A 20,410-nucleotide genomic window follows, 5' to 3' on the forward strand; every position below is an offset into this window, starting at 1 on the left:
GACGTTATTTAAATGTTCTTTTGGGCAGTGGAGGTAAAATGTGTTAATTCCATTTCAGCTTTCCCTGTTGATAAGTGGTGGCATACTGCGTCACCAAATGTCCCTCCCCCTCTCTTTGTTTGGGCGGGGAGAGGAGTACATTGAGCGAACTACTGCCCAAGACCGTTTCTCTGTTGGCGAAATTGGTATACAGAGGGTGACCCAATAACCCTTCCCCTCTCCTCGTTAGGAAATTGCAGGTACAATGGATGATCTAATGCGACTCCTGCTCTTGTTATTGAGGAAGTGGGGTGTGCAATAGATGCAATAGATGACCAAATGCCCGACGTCCTCCTCTTCGTGGTAAGTGGAGGTACAATAGGTCGCCAAATGGTCCTTCCCCTCCACTTGTTTGAGACGTCGGGGTCCACTGCTGGCCTAATGCCCCTGACCCTCTTCTTGTTGGAGGTGTGGGGGCAACTAGCTTTTCCCTCTCTTTTTGTGCGCAAGTGGAGGTACAGAAAATTAACTAATGCCCTTACTGCTCGTGTTGTTTGTAAATGGGCGTATAGTGGATTAAATAGGTTCCCCTCCGTGCTTTGTTCCTGAGTGGAGGTCCGGTGGATTCACAGTTGCCCATCCCCTCACTTGTGTTTAAAGGCAGTACAATTGACTAACTAATGCTGGCACCGTGGGTTATTAGTTCCCTTCAACCTCTCTAGTTGGGTAAGTTCAGATACATTGAGATAACAACCCCCCCCCCCCACTCTTTGCTGGCGTATTCGAGGTAGAGTGCATTAAATAATGCCTCCCCCCCTCTTTGAGGAAGTGGAGGTGCAGTGGGGCAACTAATGCCCTGATCCCTCCCTTTGTTGTCGGAGCGGAGGTACTGTAGCTTAACCATTGTCCCTTCCCTCTCAATTTTCTTTAACTGGCGGTAGAGTGGATTAATTAATCCCTTCCTCCTCTCTTTGTTGGGAAGTGGGAGTACAGTGAATTAACGAAGAGCTGCTCCTATCTGGTGGGGGAGTAGGTGTACGGCGAGTTAACAATTTCTTTATGTTCTCCCTGGTGGAGATTATTGTGTGAGCCACACTTCAACTCCCAGTGGCTGTGATTGATTGACTTAAATCTAACGACAATATTAAGAATGAAAGGACAAGCAAGAACACCGAGATATAAATGCGCTGTGCTTGCTTGCCAGAAACGGAAAATTGTAAGAATTATCCTCAGCGGGAGGAAAGTTCGAAAAGCGGGTTTGCATAATACATTAGTGAATGAACTACACTCTGTCTCTAACGGAGGATATATCTGATCTGGGAGTTTTGGTTGTACAAGGCTTGGGTCCGAGATCTGTATCTATCCGACTTCACTTGAATAGATCTAATATTGCTAAAGTGGAAAACATTCATGAGGTGATTGTATGTTTAAAAGACTATTGCTGGAAGAGGTTTTTATTATTTTTATTGAAATTGGAAATATAACTGATAAATCTCATTGACATGAATTAATGGTGTCCATCAATGCAAGTGAAATGTTCACAAAACTCGGTTTACCGCTGGATTTATCAACCGTTCTGTTGATGGTCTTCAAGGGGATCGCTTCATGTCCCACCACACAGGAGTAGGACGCACCGCTGGCCCACTCCTCCGCTGCAATGGATAACAGGCTGTATACAAAGAAGGAGCTATTTCCGTTCTCTGCCACCACCTCGGTGTCCTTGTAGTTCCAGGGATTCACTGGCTTGTCATTGACGGTCCACTTGACGAAGATCTCTCGGGGGGAGAATCCTCTCACTAAGCAGCTGAGGGAGATGAATTTCTGAGCGGATACTTCTACTGCCGAGGGCAGGAGGACAGACACGGACGGTTCCCGCAGATCTTTAACTGCAGAAAATTTACAATACATGTCAATAAACTAACGAATCATATGAATAGAGCTATTTAGAGCTGCGAGAAATGTGAACTGTGTTCAATTCTATCGGTTTCCATTTTTCAATTTGGTATCAATTGTTTTCCCCACTCGAAGCAGCGGTGGACACAATTATTTTCTCTGAGAACTGATAGAGTTGGGCTAGAAAGTTGTAGAGAGTGTATAGCACAGAAACAGGATGTTCAGCCCAACTGGTCTGTGTTGTTTTGCAAGGTACAAATCAGACTCTTCCCACCTTATGCAATTTGAGCGCAGCAGCATTACCTTCAATTCAAGTTAGTTCAGCCACTTATCAGGTGGTCATAGATGGAGTCATAGATGTTCCTCGAAAATGGAGCAACCCTGGGGATTGAGTGAAGTTCAGAGTTCCGCAAAGGAGGACCCAAGATATTTATTAAGGGGAGGGTTAATAGAGTATGAAAGTAAACTTGCAAGTCACATTAAAGCGGACTGTAAAATTTTCTAATATTAATTTCGTTTTAAAAGATTAGTGAAGACAAAGGAGGTCTCTTCAATCTGAAACGGGATAATTCACAGAGAATGAGGACATAGCAGAGCGATTAAACAGTTACTTTCGTTTTTTCTTCACGGAGGAAAACACAAATATATTTCGAGGAATGCTAAGGAATCAGGGGTCTTGTAAGATGGAGAAATAAAATGAGATTAGTATGAATTAAAAAAGTGCTGGAAACATTTATGGGGCTGAAAACCTATCAATCGCCGCAGCTTGAAAATCTACACCCCAGGGCAATAAAGGACCATAAGGAATGCGTTAGTTAACATCTTACAAAATTCCATAGATTCTGGAAAAGTCCCTAAAAATTGGAAGGTGGGAAAGTAACCCACAATTTTAAAAACTCTGAGGGAAGGGGAACGTGGGGAATTACAGAACGGTTAGCCGGACACCAGTAGTGGGGGAAATGCTCGATTATATTCTGAGGAGATGATAACAGAACACATCAAAAATATGAACTGGATCAGACAAAGTGAATATGGCTTCATGAAAGAAAAATCAGTTTTGACAAAATCTGCTTTCTTTTTTGGAGAATGTAACTCACAGGATAGGTGAGACAGAACGGGTGGATGTGGTGTATTTGGATTTTCAGGAAGCGTTTGATAAAGTCCCACGTTATATGCTAGTGTGCAAAATAAAATCATACGGGATTGGAGGTGGTATATTGATGGATTGAGAATTCAATGGCAGACCGGAACCAGAGAATAGGAACAAACGGGTCTTTTTTAGAGCGACAGTCGGTGACAATGGGTGTCCTGCGGGGATCAATGCTCGGGCCACAGCTATTCACAATAGACATCAATGATATGGATGTGCGAAGCAATATTATTCCCTACTTTGCATAAGGCACGAAACTTGGTGGGGAAGAATGATAAACAGGAACTTAAGAGACTTCAAGTGATTTAGACAAGTCACGGGAGTTGGCAAATGCCTGGCAGATATAGTATAGCGTGGCTAAGTGTGAAATTGTCCACGTCGGTGGCAAAAAGAGATAAGCAGATTATTTTTTACATTTTGACAAATTGCCAAATGTTGATGTAAAAGGGACCTTGCTGTCATAACTTAAAGCAAGCAGGTATGTACAACGAGCATTGAGAAGGAAAATTGTATGTTGACCTTCGCTGCATGATGACGTGACTCCAGGAACATGAATGTCACTGGAGCATTATTTGCAATGTTATTCCCCTTAACTAGTAGGATGGCAGGATTTCTGTATGAGGAGCGATTGGGTCGATGCGGACTGTATTGATTGGAGTTCAGAAGAATGTGAGGGGATTTAATTGAAGCGTTTAAATTCTGACAGAGCTGGCAGGCTGGATAGAGGAATATTGTTTTACCTGACCGGGGGACCAAGAAAAAGTGGGCCACGTTCTCAGTTTAGGATGTAAGACATCAGGACTGACATCAGGATTATTTATTTTCACGCAGTGTGCTGCCGGTGGAATTCTCTACCACAGAAGACTGTGGAGGCCAAGACGGTGAATATTTTAAGAAGGAAGTAGATTGATTAATAGACTCTAAAGGGTAAAGGGTACACGGAGAGAGCAGGAGTATGGTATTGAGAAAAATGAACAGCTTGATCACATTGAATGGTTTCACAGAATTTACCGTGCAGAAGGGGGCCATTCGGTCCATCGTGTCTGCACCGGCCCTTAAAAGAGCACCCAACTTAAGCCCACGTCTCCACCCGACCACCATAACCCAGTAACACCACGGGACAATTTAGCATAGTCAATCCACCTAACCCGCACATCTTTGGACTGTGGGAGGAAACCGGAGCACCCGGAGGAAACTCACACAGACACGGGGAAAACTTGCAGACTCCGCACAGATAGTGACACAAGCCGGGAATCGAACCCGGGTCCCTGATGCTGTGAAGCAACAGTGATAACCACTGTGTTACCATGCGGTCATGGTGATGCAGGCTCGACGGGCGGAATGCCCTGCTGCTGTATCTATTTTCTGTGTTTCCAGTTGATGGAACTACCAAACAGAGTAAACAATTAATGCACTGAATGCTAACATCGGACCCTACACAAACGCCGTAATCACCGTATTGCTTGAATCTCATTGCTCACCTTCTACCTTGTAGATGGATTTCTTTAAAGGAGTCGGCAGATTCTCATGGGTCACCAGGCAGGAGAACTCTGACCCACTCAGCCATGCTTGTGTTGAAATGGTTAACTTACTGATCACGCTGTCAGAGGCCTCACCAGTTTGGACAGCAATCTTTGAATTCAAAGCATTTTGTTCTTGGGTCCACGACACGTTCACTCTATGAAGTGCATCAGAAACGATGCAGGTTAAGGTCACCGTCGCCCCCAATAAGACCTGTTCTATTGGCGGCGGCAGAAGAGTAATTGTGGGATTACCGCATGGGGAAGGACCTGTGAAAGAGAAACGCAAAGAAAACACAGGTCAATCTTCGTAATCAGGAAAGCAGCATTTCGCCTTCACTTTCTAGATGGAAATAAATCGTCTTCGAGCTATCTTTTTCTGACTATTTATCAACAAATATCTTTTTTTTGGAACGATAACGGTTTAGAAAAGCTCCAATGTAACCCTAAAATAGTAATTGTGTACTTGCAGCAAAATACAACTGTTGCAGAATAAGCACCTGCCGTATAATTCATCAGGTTAAAGTCTGACAGGTGTATTTGGAATCACTAGCTTTCGTACCGTAACTCCTTCATCGGGCTCCTTCATCACCTGATAAAGGAGCTACGCTTCGAAAGCTAGTGATTCTAACTAAACCTGTTGGACTTTAACCTGGTGTTGCAAGACTTAGAACAGAGAACAGACAGTGCAGAAGGAGCCCATTCGGCCCATCGAGCCTGCACCGATGCACTTAAGGCCTCACTTCCACCTTATGCCCGTAACTCAATAACCCCTCCTAACCCTTTTTGGACACTAAGGGCAATTTATCATGGCCAAACCGCCTAACATGCACATCTTTGGACTGTGGGAGGAAACCGGAGCACCGGGAGGAAACCCACGCAGACATGGGGAGAACGTGCAGACTCTGCACAGACAGTGACCCTGCGGGGAATTGAACCTGGCACCCTGGCGCTGTGAACCTATGTGCTGCTGGACTGGGGTGGGCATTTCTTATTGTGACCACCCCAGTCCAACGTCGGCATCTCCACATCACGTCTAAATCATGTAATTGTGGCATGATTGAGGTGCAAACTGAGTAAATATTGCCCTCGGAATCTCTGATTAATTTATGCCCAACCAACAGTCATTGCGCCTAATATCATATCTCGTCTGAAATCATATTTCCAGAGCTTCCGGTTGCGGCTATGCCTGGGTAGGTCGCACGTTCGGCAGTTCTCGCCGTGAACGGACTTTTGGGCCCTCTTGAGGAGCCCCAGCGGCACATGGACGACGATTCCCGGTGTGGGAAGGCAGCAGTATGGTTCCCCCAGCATTGCATGGAGTGGACCAGGAGTGGAGCGGTTAAAAAAGTGATCTTGGAGAATAGAGGAGAACGGGCGCGAAAAGGTAAGATGGCGGCGGGCGGAGACCAGGCAGCGTGGGCGCAATGGTCGCGGGAGCAGCAGGAGTTCCTGAAAAGCTGCTTTGTGGAGCTGAAAGCAGAGATGCTGGCCCCAATCAAAGCGTCGTCGATTGAGAGCCTGGTGCAGACCCAGAAGGCTCAAGGGATGGCGATTAGAGAGGTGCAGCAGAAAGCCTCTGAAAACGAGGACGAGACCCTGGGCCTGGCGGTGAAAGTGGAGGCGCAAGAGGCGCTGCATTATAAGTAGCAGGAGACCTGGAGAACAGGTCGAGGAGGAAGAATCTCCAGATTCTGGGTCTCCCTGAAGGTGTGGAAGGGTCCGACATCGGGGCATATGTAGCCACGATGCTGAATACCATAATGGGTGTGGGGGCCTTCCCGAGGCCCCAGGAGCTGCATGGGGCTCACAGAGTCCTGCCAAGGAGGCCTAAGGCAAATGAGCCGCCAAGGGCCGTATTGGTGAGGTTTCACTGCTTCACGGACAGAGAGTGCGTCCTGAGATGGGCGAAGAAAGAACGGAGCAGCCGGTGGGAGAATATGGAGAACCGCATCAACTAAGACTGGAGTGCAGAGCTGGCCAAGAAGAGGACAGGATTCAACCAGGCCAAGGCGCTTCTCCACCGAAAGGGGGTGAAGTTCGGGTTGTTGCAGCCGGCGCGATTGTGGGTCACTTTTCAAGACCGCCACATTATTTCGATACGCCAGAGGAGGTGTGGACCTTTATTCAGAACGAAGAATTTTGCTCGAACTAATGGTTTTCTGTGGATTTTGGGAATGCTGGGGAGTGGGAAGGGATGATTGGATGCGATATGTGTGTTTTAATGGGCATGGGATTTTTTTGGAGGGGCCGCTCCTCACGTTCGAAGGGGGGAGGGGGGCACGAGGCCCTGGGTCGTTGGGAATTGGTGAGAGGTGGCAGGAGAAAGGAGCTGCGCCATTGGGGACGGGGCATGCCCGGGTAGAAAATCAGTGGCTTTTTTCCTGCGCTAAGAAGGGGGGCGTGGCCCCCCTTCTTAACGCAGGAACTGGAAGCAGGGAGCCTGATAATGGGGTGGGGGGGGGAAACTTTAGTACGCTACTGGACCCAACACTGGACCGATCCAGGTCGAGGTCGGGCAAGAGGCCAGCTGCGGCCAAGGTTCTCAGGGGGTTTATGGATCAGATGGGGGGAGTAGATCCATGGAGGTTTACTAGGCCAGCGGCCAGAGTTCTCTTTTTTCTCCCACGTGCATAAGGCCTATTCACGGATAGACGTCTTTGTGGTGAGCAGGACACTGATTCCAAGAGTGGAGGAAACGGAATATTGGGCCATAGCGATTTTGGACCACGCCCTTCACTGGGTGGAGTTGGAGTTGGGGAAGGAAAGGGACCAGCGCCCGCTGTGGCGCTTGGACATGGGACTGTTGGCAGATGAGGAGGTTTGTAGGTGGGTCCACGGGTGTATTCCGAGCCACATAGAGGACAATGATAATGGGGAGTACCAGTTGGTGCGGTATGGGAGGCTCTGAAAGCGGTGGTTAGGGCAGAGATAATCTCAATTAGGGCTCACAGGGAGAAGAGAGAGAGGACGGAGAGGGAGAGGTTGGCCATGGAGATATTAAGGGTGGATAGGAGGTATGCGGATTCACCTAAAGAGGGGCTGCTGAAGAAGCAACGGAGCCTCCAAACGGAATTTGATTTGTTGACCATGGGGAAAGCTGAGACCCAGTGGAGGAAGGTGCAGGGGGCAGTCTACGAAATTGGGGAGAAGGCGAGCCAGATGCTGGCGCATCAGCTACGCAAGAGGGAGGCGGAGAGGGAAATTGGAGGAATCAGGGACAGAGGGGGGAACACGGTGCGGAATTTGGATAAAATAAATGAGGTATTAGGGATTTCTATGGGAACCTGTATAAGTCAGAACCCCCGGAAGGGCGGGGAGGGGATGCGGCGGTTCCTGGACCAATTGAGGTTCCCAAGAGTGGAGGAGGGGCAAGTGGCAGGCCTGGGGGCCCCGATTGGGATAGAGGAGCGTCTTACGGGGTTGTGGAGCATGAAGGCGGGCATGGCCCCGGGGCCCGATGGGTTCCCGGTCGAATTTTACAGGACGTTTGTGGATCTGATGGGTCCGCTGCGGGTGAGAACCTTCAACGAGGCGAGGGAGGAAGGGATTCTCCCCCCCCCCCCCCCCCGACAACGTCTCGGGCGCTGATCTCGCTGATCCTTAAGCGGGACAAGGACCCGCTGCAGTGTGGCTCGTATAGGCCGATCTCGCTCCTTAATGTAGATGCCAAGTTGCTGGCAAAGGTCCTAGCCACAAGGATGGAGGACTGTGTCCCGGGAGTGACACACGAGGACCAGACGGGGTCATGAAGGGCAGGCAGTTAAATGCAAATGTGCGGAGGCTCCTGAATGTGATTATGACGCCCTCGGAGGGTGGGGAGGCAGAAGTGGTGGAGGCAATACACACAGAGAAGGCCTTTGATCGGGTGGAGTGGGAGTACCTGTGGGAAGTGCTTCGCAGGTTTGGGTTCGGAGAGGTGTTCATAGGGTGGGTCAAATTGTTATACCAGGCCCTGGTGGCGAACATATCTACGAACCGGCAGAGATCAGAATATTTTAGGTTGTACCGTGGGACGATACAGAGCTGCCCCCTATCCCCTCTGTTGTGTGTTTTGGCAATTGAGCCACTGGCCATGGCGTTGAGGGAATCTAGAAACTGGAGGGTGTTGGTCCGGGGAGGGGTGGAACATCGGGTCTCGTTGTACGCTGATGACCTGTTTTTGCGCATCGCAGATCCAGTGGAGGGGATGGTGGAGGTCATGCTGATCCTTCGGGAGTTTGGGGACTTCTCAGGCTACAATCTTAACGTGGGGAAGAGTGAGCTCCTTGTGGTGCATGCGAGGGGCGAGGACAGGTGGCTGGAGGAGCTGCCGCTTAAGAGGATGGAGAAGAAATTCCGATATTTGGGCATTGAGGTGGCCAGGAGTTGGGAGGCCCTGCATAAGCTTAATTTGGCGTAGTTGGTAGACCAGTTGGAGGAAGACTTTAGGAGATGGGAGGTGTTGCCACTCTCCCTGCCGGGCAGGGTGCAGTCTGTTAAGATGACAGTCCTCCCTAGGTTCCTGTTTGTGTTCCAGTGCCTGCCCATCCTCATCCCCAGGGACTTTTTTCAGCGAGTAAGCAGGAACATAATGGGATTTGCATGGGCAAATAAGACCCCGAGGGTCAAGAGGCTGTTTCTGGAGCGTAGTCGGGCCAGGGGTGGGCAGGCATTACCGAACCTGAGTAGTTATTATTGGGCAGCCAATGTGGCAATGTTTCGGAAATGGGTGATGGAGGGAGAGGGCATGACGTGGAAATGATTAGAGGTGGCGTCATGCGTGGACACTAGCTTGGGAGCGCTGGTGACTGCACCTTTGCCGCTACCGCCAGCGCGGTACACCGCGAGCCCGGTGGTGGCGGCGACACTGAGGATCTGGGGGGAATGGAGACAGCACAGGGGTGAGTTGGGGGCCTCAATTTTGTCGCCAATGTGGAATTATCATAGGTTTCCACCAGGCAGGATACTTTGCGGATTCCCAAGCTGGTATCGGGCCGGGATTAAAAGGATGGGGGACCTATTTATTGAGGGGGCTTTTGCTAGCCTTGGGGCATTGGAGGAGACATTTGGGTTACCCCCGGAAACACTTTTAGGTACATGCAGGTGAGGGCAATTGTGAGAAGGCGGGTAAGGGAATTTCCGTTGCTTCCCACAAGGAGGATTCAGGACAGGGTGACCTCGGGTGTATGGGTGGGAGAGGGCAAGGTCACGGCGATCTATCAGACGTTGCAGGAGGGGGAGGGAGCCTCGGTAGAGTTGCTGAAGGGCAAGTGGGAGGAGGAGCTGGGCGAGGAACTGGATGAGGGCTTGTGGGCGGAGGCCCTGGGCAAGGTTAACTCCTCCTCGTCTTGCACCAGACTTAGCCTGATCCAGTTCAAAGTGGTTCACAGGGCACATACGGCAGGGGCGAGGATGTGCAAAGTTTTTGGGGGTGGAGGACAGATGCGCGAGGTGCTCGGGGAGCCCAGCAAATCACGCCCATATGTTCTGGGCGTGCCCAGCGCTAGAGGGGTACTGGAGGGGCTTCGCAAAGGCTATGTCCAAAGTCTTGGACACTCGAGTAAAACCGAGCTGGGGGATAGCAATATTCGGGGTATCAGATGAGCCGGGAGTACAGGAGCCGAAAGAGGTCGGAGTTCTGGCATTTCCATCCTTGGTAGCCCGGAGGAGGATCCTACTAATGTGGAGGGATGCGAAACCCCCAAGCGTGGAGGCTTGGATTAATGACATGGCAGGGTTTATCAAGTTGGAGAGGATAATGTTTGCCTTGCGAGGGTCTGTGCAGGGGTACTCCAGGCGGTGGCAACCTTTCTTAGACTTTCTCGCGGAACATTAGGTGGAGGTCAAGAGCAGCAGCAGCCCATGGGGGGGGGGGGGTGGAGGGGTTTTTGGCTTGTTTTTATTATTGTAGGGGCGTTTGCCCCATTTTTGTTCTTAGTTTGTTAGATAGTTTAATGTTTAGTGGTTTAAGTTTTTGGAGGGGATGGAGTAAGACCCTCCCTTTTTATTTTTCTTATGTATATTTTCTTTCCTTTTTGGACTGTTTTGAAAAAATTTATTGAAAACCTTGAATAAACATTTTTTTTTTTAAAATCATATTTCCGGTTCCAAAGTTAGGATTCGGACCTGAAAATTATGCTGTCTCAAACTGAATTTCAAATCAAAATCCCGAATTTCTGACACCAAATAAATCAAAATTAAGTTTTTGAAGACAAGTCATATGAACTCGAAATGTTAACTGGCTATATCTCACCACATAATCTGAGAGCTGCTGAGAGCTTCTAGCATTTTCTGTTTATAATTCCAATGAGCAAAATTTTGCTTCATAGTTGTTTAATAGTTTATTTATTGTTTCAACTTTTTGAAGACACCCGCCTGTCGATAGAGGGGTGAATTACAAGGAACTTCCGGTGGCGGCCATGGTGGAGTAGGTCGCACATTTAATAGCTCCGCCTGTGACGGAGTTTTGGACCTTTTTCCCCCCGGTTTTTCCCAGATTTTATGGGATAAATCGGTGAAGAGTGAGACAGTGAGGAGAAATCCCCCACCGGTGTATGGAGAATTGGACTAGAAGTGGACATGCGAGAAGACAATGTCCTATAAGGAAGATGCGAGCAGAGCCGGCAACGCATGAAAGCATGGTGGAGAGCAACAGCCGCGGGGAGACGGCACAGTGGCCGATGGGGCAGCTGGTGGAGTTTTTTGAAGATTGCGTCGCCAAGCTGAAGAAGGACACGCTGGACCCGATTAAGGCCTTCGATTGATCAAGTTGTGCAGAATCAAGAGACCCACGGGAGAGCGATCCAGGAGGTGGAGAAAAAGGTGTCCGAGCACGAGGGGTACATAACCGTGCTGGAGACCACGGTGGAGATGACGAACGCCACCAGAAAAGAATGCAGGAGAAGCTGGACGAGTTGGAGAACAGGTTCAGGATGCAGAACCTGAGAATCGTCGGTCTCCTTGAGGGCAAAAGGACAATGAACAAAGAACAAAGAAAAGTACAGCACAGGAACAGGCCCTTCGGCCCGTCACACCTGTGCCGACCATGCTGCCCATCTAAAATAAAATCTTCTGCACTTCCTGGGTCCGTATCCCTCCATTCCCATTCTATTCATGCATTTGTCAAGATGCCCATGAAATGTCACTATCGTCCCTGCTTCCACCACATCCTCCGGCAGTGAGTTCCAGGCACCCACTACCCTCTGTGTAGAAAACCTGCCTCGTACATCTCCTCTAAACCTTGCCCATCGCACCTTAAACCTATGCCCCCTAGTAATTGACCCCTCTACCCTGTGAAAAAGCCTCTGACTATCCATTCTGTCTATGCCCCTCATACTTTTGTAGACCTCTATCAGGTCGCCCCTCAACCTCCGTCTTTCCAGTGAGAACAAACCGAGTTTATTCATCCGCTCCTCATAGCTAATGCCCTCTATAAGCAGGCAACATCCTGACAAATCTCTTCTGCACCCTCTCTAAAGCCTCCACATCCTTCTGGTAGTGTGGCGACCAGAATTGAACACTATACTCCAAGTGTGGCCTAACTAAGGTTCAAAGCAGCTGCAACATGACTTGCCAATTATTATACTCAATGCCCCGGCCAATGAAGGCAAACATGCCGTATGCCTTCTTGACTACCTTCTCCACCTGTGTTGCCCCTTTCAGTGACCTGTGGACCTGTACACCTAGATCTCTCTGACTGTCAATACTCTTGAGGGTTCTACCATTCACTGTATATTCCCTACCTGCATTAGACCTTCCAAAATGCATTACCTCACATTTGTCTGGATTAAACTCCATCTGCCATCTCGCCGCCCAAGTCTCCAAACGATCTAAACACTGCTGTATCCTCTGGCAGTCCTCATCGCTATTCGCATTCCACCAACCTTTGTGTTGTCTGCAAACGTACTAATCAGACCAGTTACATTTTCCTCGAAATCATTTATATATACTACGAACAGCAAAGGTCCCAGCACTGATCCCTGCAGAACACCACTAGTCACAGCCCTCCAATCAGGAAAGCACCCTTCCATTGCTACTCTCTGTCTTCTATGACCTAGCCAGTTCTGTATCCATCTTGCCAGCTCACCCCTGATCCCGTGTGACTTCACCTTTTGTACCAGTCTGCCATGAGTGACCTTGTCAAAGGCCTTACTTAAGTCCATATAGACAACATCCACTGCCCCACCTGCATCAACCATCCTTGTGACCTCTTCGAAAAACTCTATCAAGTTAGTGAGACACGACCTCCCCTTCACAAAACCATGCAGCCTCTCGCTAATACGTCCAATTGCTTCCAAATGAGAGTAGATCCTATCTCGAAGAATTCTCTCCAGTAAATTCTCTACCACTGACGTAAGGCTCACCGGCCTGTAGATTATCCTTGCCACCCTTCTTCAACAAAGGAACAACATTGGCTATTCTCCCGTCCTCCGGGACATCACCTTTCGACAGTGAGGATCCAAAGATTTCTGTCAATGCCTCAGCAATTTCCTCTCTAGTCTCCTTCAGTATTCTGGGGTAGATCCCATCCGGCCCTGGGGACTTATATATCTTAATATTTTTCAAGACGCCCAACACCTCGTCTTTTTGGATCTCAACGTGACCCAGGCTATCTGCACACCCTTTTCCAGACTCAACATCCACCAATTCCTTCTCTTTGGTGAATACTGATGCAAAGTATTCATTTAGTACCTCGCCCATTTTCTCTGACTCCACACAAAAATTCCCTTGCCTATCCTTCAGTTGGCCAACCCTTTCCTGGCTACCCTCGTGCTTAACCCAGTGTGGGATCGGATGCGGGGGCTTATGTGACGGATATGTTGGAGAAGTTGATGGTGGCTGAGGTGTTCCCTCGGCCCCTGGAAGTGGACAGAGCACACAAAGCCCTCGCGAAGAAGCCCCGAGTGAACGAAACGCCGAGGGCGATAGTGGTACGCTTTCACCGCTTCCTGGACAAGGAACACATTCTGCGGTGGGCCTAGAAAGAACGGAGCAGCAAGTGGGAGAATTGTGAGCTGCGCATTTATCAGGACCTGGGCGTGGATTTGGCCAAGAGGCGAGCTGGGTTTAATCGGGCAAAAACGTCCCTCTTTAAGAAAGGGGTGAAGTTTGGTATGCTGTACCCAGCCAGTCTGTGGGTCACACACGAGGAACGGGACTTCTACTTCGAAACACCAGACGAAGTATGGACTTCTATTAAAGAAAAGTGTCTGGAGGCGAATTAAAAGACATTGAAGCCTTGGGGAGTACTGTGGTGGCGATTTGTTGTGCTGGGCTGTATAAGTATAAGTAGTGCTATGTGTAATATGGCGCTGTTTGGATGGCTAAAGGTAACTTTGTCTTGCAGGGAGCTTGTTAGAGAGGGTATTGTCTTTGGGGTTGGTTCTGTTTTTGTCTGTTTTTTTCTTTTCTAACGTGGCTGTTTCTTCACTGTTTTTTTCTGATGTTTGTTTACTGCGGAATGTGATGCTTTTAATATGTTTGTCCAAGTGGGCGGAGAAGGGAGAAAACAATGGGGAGACAGACGTTTTGCTGCCAGGGGCGGGTGCTATCAAGTCAGCATGAGTCAGCTGACTCTCGGAGGTGCAGTGGGGGGTGAGCAGGTGTTAAGCTGGAGCTTGACTTGGGGGGTTGGGTTTCTAGTGTTGTTGCTAGGAGGGAGGGAGGGGAGCTGCTTTGCTGACAGGGGAGGAACTGTTACTAGGGGACAAATGGGAAGTCAGGAACGGCGAATGCCTGAGGGAGGAGCTCGAGGAGGCGGAGGGGGCGAGCTAGAGGCTGGCCTAAAAAAGGGTGATGGCTAGTCGGCAAGTGGTCCCCCGACCAGACTGATAACATGGAACATCAGAGGGCTGAATGGGCCGGTCAAGTGGGCTCGCGTATTTGCGCATTTGAGGGGGCTGAAGGCGGACGTGGCAATGCTACAAGTAACACACCTAAAGGTTACAGACAAGACGATACTGAGAAAGGGGTGCTTTAGCCAAGTGTTCCAATCAGGGCTGGACTCAAAGACCAGGGGTGTAGCGATATTGATCAAAAAACCGAGTGGCATTCGAGGCAGGGAGAATCGTGTCAGACAAGGCGGGTAGGTACATAATGGTGAATGGGAAGTTGGAGGGGGGGGGGGTGTCATACTCGTGAACATATGCTCTGAATTGGGACGATGTGGAATTTATGAGGCGGGTGTTAGGTAAGATCCCAGACTTAGAGTCACATAACCTGATCATGGGAGGAGATTTTAACACAGTCATTGATGCAGAAATGGACCGGTCAAAATCCAGAACAGGGAGGAGGCCAGCCACGGCAAAGGAATTGAAGAGTTGTATGGAACAGATGGGGGGGGGGGAGTAGACCCATGGAGGTTTGCACAGCCAAGGGCGAAGGAGTTCTCCTTTTTCTCACATGTCCAAAGGTATACTCTCGCATTGACTTTTTTGTTCTGGGCAGGGCGCGAATACCGGAGGTGATGGATACTGAGTACTCGGCAATCGCAGTGTCGTATCATGCCCCGCATTGGGTGGATCTACGGGTTGGTGCGGAGAGAGGGCAACGCCCGCTGTGGAGACTGGGTGTGATGTTGCCAGCGGACGAAGCGATCTGTGGGCGGGTTAACAAGCCCCAACCAGAACTACCTGGAAACCAATGATACGGGGGAGGTCTCTGCAGTGGCAGTTTGGGAAGCTTTGAAGGCAGTGGTCAGAGGGGAATTAATCTCGATACGGGCCCACAGAGAAAAGGCGGAACGGGCTGTGAGGGACAGGTTAGTGGAGGAGATACTCCAGGTGGACAGGAGATACTCGGAAGCCCCAGACGCGGGGCTACTGAGGGAGCAGCGGAGGTTACAGGCGGAGTTTGGGCTGTTGACCACAGGGAAAGCGGTGGAACAGTTGAGGAAGGCAAGGCGGCGATTTATGAGTACAGGGAAAAGGCAAGCAGAATGTTGGCACACCAGCTCAGGAAAAGGGAGGCGACCAGGAAGATAGGTGAAGTAAAGAGTAGAGGCGGCAATACTGTCCTGGACCCAGCGGGGGTGAACGAGGTGTTTAAGGACTGCTATAGTAAATTATATGAGTCGGAACCCCTGGCTTGGGTGGAGGGGATGAGGCAGGTTTTGGATCAGTTGAGGTTTCCGAGGGTAGATGATGATCTGGTGGAAGGGCTCAGAGCCCCAATTGAGGTTGAGGATTTAATCAAGGGGCTGTAGGACATCCAGGAGGGCAAGGCACCAGGGCCTGATGACTACCCGGTGGAATTCTATAAGACGTTTTCAGAGACATTGAGCCCACTGCTGGTCAGGACATTTAATGAAGCAAGAGAGAAAGGAGTCGTCGCCCCCCCCCCCCACCCCACCCCCCGCCCCTCCCCCCCCCCCCCCCCCCACCCCCAACAATGTCGCAGGCCTCGATTTCATTGATCCTGAAACGGGAGAAGTATCTGGAGGTATGTGGGTCATACAGGCCAATTTCTCTATTGAATGTGGAGGCCAAACTGCTGGCTAAGATACCGGCCACGAGGATAGAGGACTGTGTCCCAAGGGCGCTAGGGGAAGACCAGACGGGACTTGTAAAGGGTAGGCAACTCAAGGCCAATGTTCGAAGGCTTTTGAATGTTATTATGATGACCTCAGAAGGAGAGGAGGCGGAGGTAGCGATGGAAGCGGAGAAGGCTTTTGATCTGGTGGGGTGGGATTATCTGTGGGAGGGGCTGGGAAGGTTTGGGTTTGGTGAAGGCTTTATTGACTGGGTGCAGTTGCTCTATGAGGCACCAGTAGTGAGTGTGCATACGAACCGGTTGAGGTCAGGATATTTTGAACTATACTGCAGGACAAGGCAACGGTGCCTCTTCTCCCCGCTACTGTTTGCTCTGGCCATAGAGCCATTTGCCATGGCGTTAAGAACCGCTGGGAACTGGAAAGGGCTGGCTGGGTGTGGGGGGTGAAACACGGGGTCTCGCTTTACGCAGATGACCTGCTCTTGTATATTTCAGACCCGTTGGAGGGGATGGGGGAAGTAATCTAAATCCTGGGAGAATTTGGCAATTTTTCGGGGCATAAATTGAACATGGGGAAAGCGAGATGTTCGCGATCCAGGCAAGAGGACAGGAGAAGAGACTGGAAGAGCTGCCGCTTAGAATGGTAGGGAAGAGCTTTCGATATCTAGGAATCCAGGTGGCTCGGGAATGGGAGGCACTGTACAAGTTAAACCTATCCCTGGTGGAACAAATGGAAGGGGACTTTAAGAGATGGAACATGCTCCCCCTATCACTGGCAGGGAGGGTACAGACCGTGAAAATGACGGTCCTCCACAGATTTCTTTTTGGCTTTCAGTGCCTCCCCATCTTCATGCCAAAGGCCTTTTTCAAGCAGGCTAATAAGGTTATTTCGGGCTTTGTGTGGGCGTGTAAAACCCCGCGAGTGAAGAAAGTGTTGCTGGAGCGCAGTCGGGGGAGGGTGGGTTGGCACTGCCGAACTTCTGCAATTGAAAATGAAAATGAAAATGAAAATCGCTTATTGTCACAAGTAGGCTTCAAATGAAGTTACTGTGAAAAGCCCCTAGTCGCCACATTCCGGCGCCTGTTCGGGGAGGCTGGTACGGGAATTACTAATGGGCAGCTAATATGTCCATGATCAGTCAGTGGTAGTGAGGGGGGGGGCGGGGGTCGGCATGGGAGCGGATGGAGGCTGCATCATGCAAAAACACCACTTTAGGAGCACTGAAAGCGGCACCTCTTCCGTTCTCGCCAGCCCGATACTCCACAAGTCCGGTGGTGGTGGGGGGGTCTGAGACTCTGGGGGCAATGGAGGAGATATAAGAGAGTGGAGGGCGCATCGGTTTGGACCCCGATTTATAATAATCATCAGTTTGTACCGGGTAGGCTGGATGGTGGGTTCCGGATTTGGAAAAGGGCAGGAATCAGAAGGATAGGGGATCTATTTAGAGATGGGAGATTTCCCAGCTTGAACGCCTTAGAGGATAAATTTGAATTGCCAGCAGGGAACGGGTTTAGGTATTTGCAGGTGCGAGACTTCCTGAGAAAGCAGTTTCCTGCCTTCCCACTGCTGCTGTCACGGGGGATACAGGACAGAGTAGTCTCCAGTACCTGCGTGGGAGAGGGGAAGGTTTCAGATATTTACCAGGAGCATTCGGAGGCGGAGAAAACTCCGGTGGGGGAGCTTAAGGGCAAGTGGGAGGACACGCTAGGAGGAGAGATAGAGGCAGGTCTGTGGGCGGATGGCCTTAGCAGGGTTAATACCTTCTCATCATGTGCCAGGCTTAGCCTGATACAATTTAAGGGAGTCCACCGGGCACACATGACAGTGGCTAGGATGAGCAAGTTTTTCGGGGCAGAGGACAGGTGTGTGAGGTGCGCGGGAAGCCCAGCAAATCATGTCCACATGTTTTGGGCATGCCGGAAGCTTAGAGAGTTTTGGCAGGGTTTTGATATGGCAATGTCCATGGTACTAAAAACACGGGTGGTGCCGAGTCTGGACGTAGCGATCTTTGGATTGTCGGAAGAGCCGGGAGTTCAGGGGGCGAAAAAGGCCGAAGGTTCGGCACAACATCGTGGGCCGAAGGGCCTGTTCTGTGCTGTATTTTTCTATGTTCTATGTCTTGGCCTTTGCCTCCCTGGTAGCCCGGTGATGGATCTTGTTAATGTGGAGGGACTCGAAGACCCCGAGTGCAGAGACCTGGGTTAGTGACATGGCTGGGTTTCTCAGTCTCGAGAAGATAAATCTCGCCTTAAGAGGGTCAATGGTTGGGTTCACCCGGAGGTGGTAGCCGTTCGTCGACTTTCTCGGGGAAAATTTAAATGTCAGCAGATGCAGTAATCCAAGGTGGGGGGGTGAGGGCCGGATTGTTGCTATATGGTTGGGGTGTGTGAAGATTGGGACCCGGGGGGGTGGGGGGGGGAGATGTTTATTATACCATGTTGATGTCATTGTTAATGTTATTATTATAAAAAATTTCAAATACCTTAATAAAAATATTTTTTTTTAAAGAAAGACAAGGAAAATACTTTTTCATTATATTTGCTGTGGTGCAGAATAATTTTCACTATCGGTATGATGTAATTTGCCCATAGCTCATAAGTATTAGTCAAGTAGCATCAATTTGTTCTTCGTGTATTATTCTGGCTTCAGAAGCAGATCTGATCATGACATTGGAAAGGTACAGATCCTGGAGCATTGTCCTCAATGTTATTAAATGTTGGCTGATCTCTATTTACAGTGCAGAAGGAGGGTATTCGTCCCATCGAGTCGACACCGGCCCTTGGAAAGAGCATCCTACTTAAGTCCACACCTCCACCTTATCCCCGTAACCCAGAAACCCCATCAAAACTTTTTGGACACTTTAGCATGGCCAATCCACCTCACCTGCACGTGTTTGGACTGTGGGAGGAAACCGGAGCAGCCGGAGGAAACCCATACAGACACGTGGCGAAAGTGTAAACTTCACACAGTCACACAAGCCGCAATTGAATCCGGGAACCGGAAGCTGAGAGGCAGCAGTGCTAACCACTGTTCCCCCGTGCCGCCCCATCTTAACTATGCCACCGTGCCTCCCTATCTTAACTACATCCACCGACACGACCCCCTTAATATTCGTGATTAAACGCAAGATTAAATGCAGCACCGAAGTTTCAAGGGCGATTTTGTGGAGGGAATTCTGGATTCCCTACCCACTGCCTGAGCAAACCCTTCCGGAGATCATAAGTCTCAGTTTCAGCTATAAATTGTAGACACAATAGAAGCAGGAATTTTGGAAATGCACGGCAGGTCTGCCAGCATCTGTGGAGACAGAAACAGAGCAAACGTTCAGTGTCCGTATGACTCTTCTTTCTAGCTCTGAATGCGAATGGAGCGCTGATTTTTAAAGGAAACTGACTGCATTGTAATGTAAGAAATCAGGCGTTGGTCTGTGCTTTGTATTACCGTAAGTAAATCACTGACTTCTATGAGCACTGAAATGGTCTATTTCTTACCCTCAACTCCGCTAACGTCTCGACTTTTGGTGACCCCTTCGTGTGTGACCTGGCATGTGTAGATATCGTTGCTGAACCATTCTCCAGCGGAGATTGTCAGTCGACTTGTCACCGAAAAGTTGCTGTTTGCTTCTAAGACGGGAGAGGTAACAAATCCTGAATCTATGGTTTGTCCATTCTTCAGCCATTTAACGGCAATTGACATTGGATAGAAATCACTGATTGAGCAGACGATGGTTGCAAAGTTGCTGCTTGTTGTTTCTTTAATGGAGCTCGCGGTGAGGATGACGGTTGGAGGGGTGTTCTTTCTCGGACCTTCAGGAAACACATGTTAGACATGCCTTGGAGAAGAAATTGATAACATATGCAAAGAGTTCAATATTTTTAGCAGGTTCTTTGCAGTCGATCTACACTAACTTGGATTTTCCAGGGATCAGGGCGAGGTACAATACAATAAATATATTCTTACCAAGGCACTATACAGGTTAATCATAACGTTCCGTTTTTCACAGGTACCACGACACTTACATTGCATTCCAATGCTCTTCTCTGACCCGCTGTGACGAACCTCGCAGTTGATTTTGCTGCATCCTACCTCTGAATCGATGACGGTTAACTCGCTGCTCAAGGTGTAGGTCCCCTTCTTGTTTCTCACTGACGGATAAGTCTTATTGCCAATGGTGATCACCTGTCCATCTTTCTTCCAGGTCAGGCTGGTGATTTCTGGAGAGTAATCCATCGCCAAACAGCCGTACGTAACCGAGCTGTTTGTTTTTTGTTGCTGACAGGAGGAGATCAGGCTGTAGAGAGTGGGCGGAGACTTTATCGCTGAGAAAGAATGGTAGGTTGAAAAAATAGCCTCCGTTATTTGTGGGAATTAAGTAACACTTAATTCAACACTTGC

General features: G+C 49.5%; 1 gene segment (V, D, J or C); it reads right to left on the reverse strand.

Annotated features, from left to right (window-relative positions):
• Positions 1-1,473: 1,473 nt before the first annotated feature.
• LOC140418083 (Ig heavy chain C region-like) lies at positions 1,474-19,711 on the reverse strand. The segment is given in 3 exon segments: positions 1,474-1,865; positions 4,504-4,812; positions 19,507-19,711. Coding segments are annotated over 3 exon segments (906 nt in total).
• Between the last annotated feature and the right edge of the window lie 699 nt (positions 19,712-20,410).

The sequence above is a fragment of the Scyliorhinus torazame genome, chromosome 5 (assembly GCF_047496885.1).
Source record: "Scyliorhinus torazame isolate Kashiwa2021f chromosome 5, sScyTor2.1, whole genome shotgun sequence".
Classification (NCBI taxonomy): Eukaryota; Metazoa; Chordata; class Chondrichthyes; order Carcharhiniformes; family Scyliorhinidae; genus Scyliorhinus; species Scyliorhinus torazame.